The sequence below is a fragment of the Alligator sinensis genome, unplaced genomic scaffold (assembly GCF_000455745.1).
Source record: "Alligator sinensis unplaced genomic scaffold, ASM45574v1 scaffold404_1, whole genome shotgun sequence".
NCBI lineage: Eukaryota > Metazoa > Chordata > Crocodylia > Alligatoridae > Alligator > Alligator sinensis.
In genome coordinates this window covers 5,242,252-5,250,197 of record NW_005841839.1, presented here as the reverse complement: position 1 = coordinate 5,250,197, position 7,946 = coordinate 5,242,252, and the positions used below count along the sequence as shown (strand labels likewise).

At 43.2% G+C, this 7,946-nt stretch overlaps 1 protein-coding gene across 1 annotated transcript in view; it reads left to right on the top strand.

Annotated features, from left to right (window-relative positions):
• The window catches only part of ATP6V0C (ATPase H+ transporting V0 subunit c), a 21,264-nt gene extending 16,839 nt beyond the window's left edge, over window positions 1-4,425 (top strand). The window contains exon 4 of the mRNA XM_025204336.1: window positions 2,600-4,425. Coding sequence (XP_025060121.1) covers window positions 2,600-2,804 — 205 coding nt within the window. The 3' untranslated portion in view covers window positions 2,805-4,425. The remainder of the gene's footprint in view (window positions 1-2,599) is intronic.
• Window positions 4,426-7,946: the final 3,521 nt, after the last annotated feature.

Below are 7,946 nucleotides of genomic sequence, written 5' to 3'. Positions count from 1 at the left end.
ATGCTCCCCAGCAGACCTGGAGTTACTTTCAGGCTACTTCCGGGTTTACTGCCAAGCATGCTGGAGAGCTGCTGCGTGCGTGCCGCCACCGCCCCCCGGGGCACTGCTGTGGGACGCTATCTGCCCCAGCACTGCAATCACAAGCCACCCTGCTACCTCAAGGTGTACAGGAAAAACTTTAAAAGCTGTGCCTGTCTGAATTGCTGATTTGCCGAATTGTCAGATTCTGATTTGGCTGAACTGAATCAAGGACAGTGATCCAGATCTGAATCAAATGGGGCCCATCTGGCACACCCCTACTGGACACCACCTAAAACAAAGCTAGTCTTCTCTGTAGTGTTTTAAAGTACAGTTAGAAGCGCTATGGGTATTGTGGCAAAGAGATGTTTAAATATGGAACAAGTCTATAATCCTGTACGATCAGGGTCGGAGTCCAGACCTTGTTAATGCATTGGGCAGCACCCAGCCATATAGTTTAAACTTGAGTCTTCAATTAAAAAAAAAAAAAAAAAAAAAACTTTTAACTAGTGGTCTAACACCACTACATATTACTGCAAACCAAGCCTTTGTGTGGTCCTTAAATGCTCCAGTTGTTAATACCTTCCTAAAAAAGCAGCCTAGAAAATTTTTTCTAGCCTGTCGGAAGCTGAACAGTCCCTGCTCCATGCTGCTGAACTCCTGGGTCAGTGAAGGTCTCTTCAGTCATCTTCTACTAGGTGTTAACTCTTCTGAGTAAATGAGCAAAACTTTAAATTCTCTATGTACTGTAGTCACCAAGGAGATGTTTGTGAATAATTCAAGAAATGACTACTCGTCTTGGAGCATGTCGGCTTGCTAGTAAACTAATCCTCTAGCTACACCTAGAAGCCTTTTTTGCACCTGGTACAGCATGAAACCCAATCTACTCTGAATTCCTGAGAAGGGCTGGAACAAGCTTAAGATTTGTCAAAATTAAATTGATGATTGGCTGGCTGAATGAGCTGATGCATTATGGCTACAATTAAAGGTGGACTGATATTAGTCCATATAAAATCAGCACCGAAAAGGAAAATTAACATTATTAGCAATCTGCTTTTTTGGCTGTTGTAGCCAATAATGTCACTGACAAGTGCCACATGCATACATGCAGCCAAAGCATGCATAAGGCCAGGAATGCAGCCTAGCAGCTCGGAGAGCAGCATCTGGCTGGTAAATCAGGGGGGTTGTTCAGATTGAGGCCCTCAGGGAGGGAGGGAGTAGGGCAGGGGCAGCCACTACCCAGCTAGGGTAGGATGCAGGATGGAGCCACAGGTGGCTCATATTGTGGGGTGGGGGGGGCAGCTTCTACCAAGAAGAGGCCAACACAGCCCCCGGCCACAGGCCTGCAGCAGGCAACCTGCCCTCACCCTGCACACATGGGGCAGGGGGGTGGTGTCCATGGCCCTCCATGCCTCCCCCAGGGGTGCATGCAGTGGCTGAGAGCTGTTCCCTTTGAGCTGCCCACAGCTCTGTCCTATGCCCCACCCCTGCCTTTGTGCCACTTGCCATGGGGGCCTCAATCTGCCCCCCTGGCTTACCAGCTGGATGCTGCTCTCCAGGCTGCATATTGGCAATTGGATCAATATCTGCCAATATGGCTGGCTAATAATCTGACATTGGTATTGGCCAAAAAAAAGTTCAGTGCACACCTAGTTACACTAGCTATAATTGTCCTGCCGCTTCCTAGAACGTGGCTGCCTTAAGTACCTTTTTTAATGCTGAATGCAAGAGTAGATGCTAAGAAAAAAGTGACTATTTCTAGCACAAATGCCTTTTTAATACCCAAGGGTATCAGAGGATACCATTTTTCTAAGTTAATGCAAGATTGCAATATACCTTATCTGTTCTGGCTAGTGATGTTATTCCTTTTTGTGATTCAGTCTAATTTCTAGCATTAAAAAAATAGATGTGCTCTTAAACAACCTGACAAAACTAAAGGCAAAGACCCTGTACTGCTGTGTGGCAAACACTAATCTTATATGCTTCAGAGCAGGCCCCCACCAGGGTTGACTTGGCAAGCCAAGGATTCATGAATGGCAAGGAACAGGTGTTCTGTTCTGTTGTGTTTTTTGTGTTTGTTCAAATCTGGGTGGGTAGCTTCTGCCAGTCTCTCAAAATAATAATAAAAAAAAAATGTAAAAAGCCAGCAAGTTTTCAGTTGGCTTTTGGATTGCCCTTGCTGTTGCACACAAGTCCTCCATTTTATAGATTTAAATTTGAGATCCAGATCTCGGGGGGGTGGGGGGGGGGGGGGGGGGGGTGTCAGTTTTTTGCCTTTTTGTTTTAACATCTGCTTCATTCCAAGCACAGACCTATCTCCTCTAATGGGAGCAAAGTAAACTTCAAAATCGCCTAAATTCAACTTGGTCAAACAATGTGCTTGAGCAACTTTTTTAATCTCACTTCCATAATGAGGCATCCAGTCTCTCTCTAAGAAGCTGCCTTTAAAAGCCTTAATGATCCAAATGCTAGCTCTTCATAGAATGGAGACCATTATCTATCTCTCCTCTCCCTTCCCCCAGTATTAAAGGTCTGGTTATCTATCACTTGAAATTGAAATGTCTTTCTTTTTAACCTACAGGAGCTTCCTTCAGCTGGGTGCTGGCTTGAGTGTGGGCCTCAGTGGTCTGGCTGCAGGCTTTGCCATTGGCATTGTGGGTGATGCAGGTGTACGGGGGACAGCACAGCAGCCCAGGTTATTTGTGGGCATGATCCTGATCTTGATCTTCGCTGAAGTCTTGGGTCTCTATGGCCTCATTGTTGCCCTTATCCTTTCCACAAAGTAAACACCATAGTATGATGTAAAGAAATGCAACAGAAACAAAACCACACTTAAAAAAAGAAATAACAAGCTCCAGAATGAAAATGGTCTCTCCAATGTGTACAGTTGTCTCAATTTGGTAGTTGATCTCTTGTAAATGCGCAATGTATGTTAGTGACTCGTCTGTCCTGTGTGTACTTCAATATTAAATTGGATGGGCTTCCCCAAGCCTGCTACCTGGCTTGGGGTTGCCTACGTGCAATTTTCCACCCATTTTGCTGTTAGAGTACTTTATGTATAAATATGAACTAGACTTGTAATTTTTCTCTTCACTGGATGTTTATTTATAAGACTTGACATGTTCATACATTTATGGAGCAAGAATTTTCAATTTCCCATGCTATATATATTAATCTTATATATAGGTAGATTATTACACTGTGGGGTCAATTGTAAGTGCAGAGAATTCCTTGGATGTAATTTGAATCTAAAGATTGCTGTAGTGTCCTGATATTGGAGTGTGAGAATTCTGTTTGTGTTTTACAGCAAGTGTCAGAAACACTCCTGTTTCCAGTAGTAATAATGTATGCTCCGGCATCAAAGTCGTGCACCCAGTGCTGGGTATTGCAGTTATACAATGTTTCCAAATAAAACTTCCTCCACTAAATGACTGTAACAGAGACTTTTGTGGCTTAATTCAGTGCATCTGAAATAAGTCTCCCACTCCCTCTATAGGGATGGGGAATCCCCCAACATAGGGACAGGCAGAATTCCAAGGTAACTTGAATAGTTAATAATGGAAGTTACTTTATGTTGTGGTGCTTCAATACTTATTTATTTTGTACAGTGGGGGGAATTATCCATGAGGGTTAAAAATGTCTAAGGTGGGGTGGAAAAGTGGAAAAAACTGCCTTGCACTGTATAAGAACTTGAAAAACAGAAGGCTGTTTTCATTTTGGCTTACTGCATGGTAGGCCAAGGATTGGAAGAGTATTGAGGTAGTGAATGCAGGTCAGCTCTTAGCTCCCCATAGTGAGGTACAACTAACTTCAGAGCGAGTACTGATGGAAAGGGTACAGACTAAGCATCTCCTATCCTGTAGAAAAAATACTGCTTAATATCATATGCAAGGTAAACGCGCTATAAAAATACAGGTGGAGGGTTCCTGATACTACAAAACAAAATGGTGAATTGAGGGAAGTGAAATATCTTCATTACATCATCCTTTGTTCATTTTCTGAGATACAAGAATATCAACTGTGTGATAGTAGTCAACAGGATGACATGACTTCCAATCATTTGGATGAGCAGTCTATCAAGCATAGAGATTAGCGGAAACCTAACTTTGGAACAGGATTCTAATTGCAGAATGCCATTAAGTCAAAATGCTGCTTTCTCTGAAGTGCTGTAACTGTTTAAAGCTGTCTTCTGGAGTTCTTGAATTTAAATGTGTTTTAAGATGTCAAAGTAGCTAGCAACAAAAAGCTCAAGCCTTGCTTTTTCAGAATAGAATTCTTGCAGGATTTTCCAGCAAATGCAAAGTTTTGTTTATTCCAAACTGCAGATTCAAACTTCTGTGAAACATTACGGTCTTTGCAAAACTAACTTCTTAAAAAAAAAAAAAAAAAAAAAAAAAAAGCATGTACTGAAACTAAAGAACAAGCATGAATTTGTCCAAACTTTTTTGCTGCTGTGGGTTGCTGCTTGTCAACCAGCCTTCTATTACAGCCTGCAAATCACTTTTTCCAAGCCCTCTTTTCCCCTTGCTACTGGTGAGTGTGGTTTGTTTGTTTGTTTGTTTGTTTGTTTGTTTGTTTGTGTCCTTCTTCCGTCCCTCCCCCCCCCCCCCCCCCCCGCCCCCAGTGGACAAGGTGGTTGGGTTAGATTTGACAGCAGAACAGAGCAAGGATGACTGAACAGTAGGGATAGAGGAAGGAACATAAGTGGTAGGGCCCTGGGGTTCTCTGATGCTCAGTCAAAACATGCTGCTGACTCTCTTCCCCCTGACCAGGTCTGGCGTGCAAAGGCTGTAGCTTGCTGACCCCTGGTTCAGATTCATTGTAAAACCTGAAAACATTTCTCACAGTTCTGGAAAACAGTTGAATTTTGTGTTCAAAAGTCAATAATGCTTTAGATTTGTACTGCAGCAAACTGAGAATAGGAGCTTTCTCTGCGACTGAGCTAGTGCCTCCTTTGGCAATTCCAGCATTGTAATTTAAATAGCTGCTTCCAGGTTAAAGTATATGTAGTAGCAAACTGAGCTGGGGGATGGGGTATCTAGTTTACAGTGGGGATTTTACAGGTGTATATAGTGATATTGATACAAACCCCTGTGGTGGGTATGCTCTTCCTGTGTAGTCAAAGGTTAAATCAAGCCACTTCTGAGGTCTTGTTTTGTAGTAATGTACCTAAGGCTGCCAAGGGGTGTCACCTTTTGATACCATGCTTCTTATGGTGTCACAAAACCAGAGTGAACAGACATCCTTCCCCCCGGTCACACTACAAATGCCCCAAATTGCGAGCATGACAACTACTTACAGTAGTTTGTGTTGCCTGTTCATTTATGGTGCAGGCAGCTCTGGATGCCTGCCCCTCGGGCATGATCCTGTGGGATGGCAGCCCTGGGTACTCTGCTTTGGCCTGGGGTATATGTTTGCAAGCAGAGCTGAGAAGCATGCATTTCATGCTTGGTCTGCAGTGTGAGATGTCCTGGAATTCTCTGCAGGTTACCTGTGAGGTTGGGGCCAGGCACCTGGGGTTATCTGCCAGGATCAGGCTCTGAGTAGCAGGAGCCTGATCCTGTAGGACAGTGGCTTCAGGTGCTGCTGGTCTGTGCCTATCTATTGGATTAACTGTTCTGGGACACATTTTGGCACAGCTGATTCTGCCAGAGACGTGTGTATAATCTAACATGTCAGATACGCTTTGTGAACTGTCCTGAGCCAATGCGTGCTGCATGCAGCCTATTCAACAGCAAGGATATCTGAAGTTTCTGAACCAGCTGTTGGGATGGAAAGGCTGCTGCACTGGGACTAACTCTTAGTAATAATAAGGTGACTGGTACAAGGAGTAATGGAATAGTCATCTTGTGTGTAAAGGGTTTAAATGGAGATGCACTACATCTGAATGACAGTCTCCACGTAGGTGGCTGGTGTGGTGCTTTTTAACAGCTCTTAATTTAGTGTAAGTTATAGCTTTATCAGTAACTGCTTAATGGGTTCCTCTTTATTGCCAAAAAACTAATGTTTGTTCAGGTTTCAGCTAACTGACTGGATACCTCTCTTAAATGTGTGTTCAGGGGTTGGTGCCCCTAATAATGTTTTACAATCAGTGTCTTTTGTTCATTTCACATATTAAAATGAATAGCTTCTACTAGCAGTCGAAGCTTCATACATGTGTCAACCTTCCTGGGGGGGTGATACATTGTGTTCTATGCACCAAAAAAAAAAAAAAGTGAATGTCTAGAACATATGGGGTACTACCTACGGTGCCACATTGCATAAGGAGGAATGATTTGCTAAAATGAGTGGCTTTGATCAGCTAAAGCAAGCAAATGGTTCTGCTGCTGGGCCAATGGTGTTAGAAACTAGAATATACATTTCTAGATGTGCGACTGTATTAAATAGTGTCTTAACACTTCTGCACAGGATGTCACTCAATGCATAGCTGTAAACAAAGCAGAATTTTTTTAGCAGTTTCCTGAAAGCAAAGCACTTAAATTTGTGTTTTCTAAAAATAAACATCCTTCAGCTCTGTTGGGGAGAGATTATGCAGATCACATAGCAGAGCTGGAGAAGGGCCAGACTGTAGTCAGGGAATATACATGCAAAATCCATTACATTCTTCAGGAAAAGCCTATTGTTAGGCTTCTCTCTCAGCAACTTGAAAGAATAGTGGCAAACTGTACACAACATAGTAATTGTAGGTGCTGATAGTAATCTTCTCAAATGTCTGTAAGGGAAACGAGCCACATGAAAATTTTCAGGCCCAGTATGGTTAGCTTTAGAATCTCTCACAGGAGGTGATGGGGTCACACCGCACTGGTTTGTGGCCTCACTCCTACATAATAAAATGCAGCTGTAATCATGTAATCAACATTGTGGTCTACACCTAATGTGCTAGCAAGCAAAGCATCTGCTTGTATAGGCAGTTAGTGCATGTATCAAACAAATGCTAGCTGAGGTAACATACCTACAAGCAGAAGGTGCATTGTTAAACTAAAGAACAGTCATAGAGTGGCTCTGAACTTATTTTTGGCCTGCAGCGTTCCACTGTTGGCCCTGGTTCTGTTGTTTATGATTCCCAGGCAGGAATTAGCTATTCACATCCTTTGTGTGTCATGTCAGCAGACGTCGCTAGTGATTCAGATCATTGAGAGCATTATGGACCATTCAGTCTTTCCTTCACTTCCAGCAATGTACTACATCAGAGAACTGACCCTACTCACTAGGGGCTGATTTTATTCAACCAGGGTGTCCTGAGTCTGAAAAAGCACAAAGGAGCTGGATTGCCCAATTCTGAGGGTGGTGAATGTGGGTGTATATGTAGTGCTTTCTCATGTAGCAGATTGTGTGCCTGTTACCATACAATTCTGCAGTAGGCAGAGGATGTCTGAGTGGTGAGTCAGCCCTGCAGAGAAATGAGAGCAAGATTGTAATAGAATGGTGCCGCAGCATCATTCAAGGGAGAAGTGCCCATCAGCAGTCAGGCCAGGCTTTCAGGCTAGGAAAGGGTAGTAGGTGCCTGATGTCAGATGCTGCCTGCATAAACAATACCATTGTTTAGCTGGCATTCCCTCTTCTCCCTTAACTCTGATATTGTCTGCTTCCCTCGGAGATCTAGGATGACCAGGCAAATTAAAACTTCAGTGGTTTGCTGGAGTAGCTAAATAGATGCTTGTTTAGTGATTGACCAGGGCTTATTACCACCTGTTTTCTAGGACCCTTTCATTGAGCTGGAATCTATATTAAAATGAACTGTAAGGAAATAAATCTCCTATGTAGGTGAATGGCTCTTAGTTTCCTCATAGATACATGGATGCCCCTATGGGAGATGTATTAATGCAGATGGGAAATGAGATCCAGGGCCTTTTTCCACTGTACCAACTACAAAACTTAAAAGTATTAGCTATAACTTGAGTAGAAGCCCAGTAGCTGGGGTAGGAAGA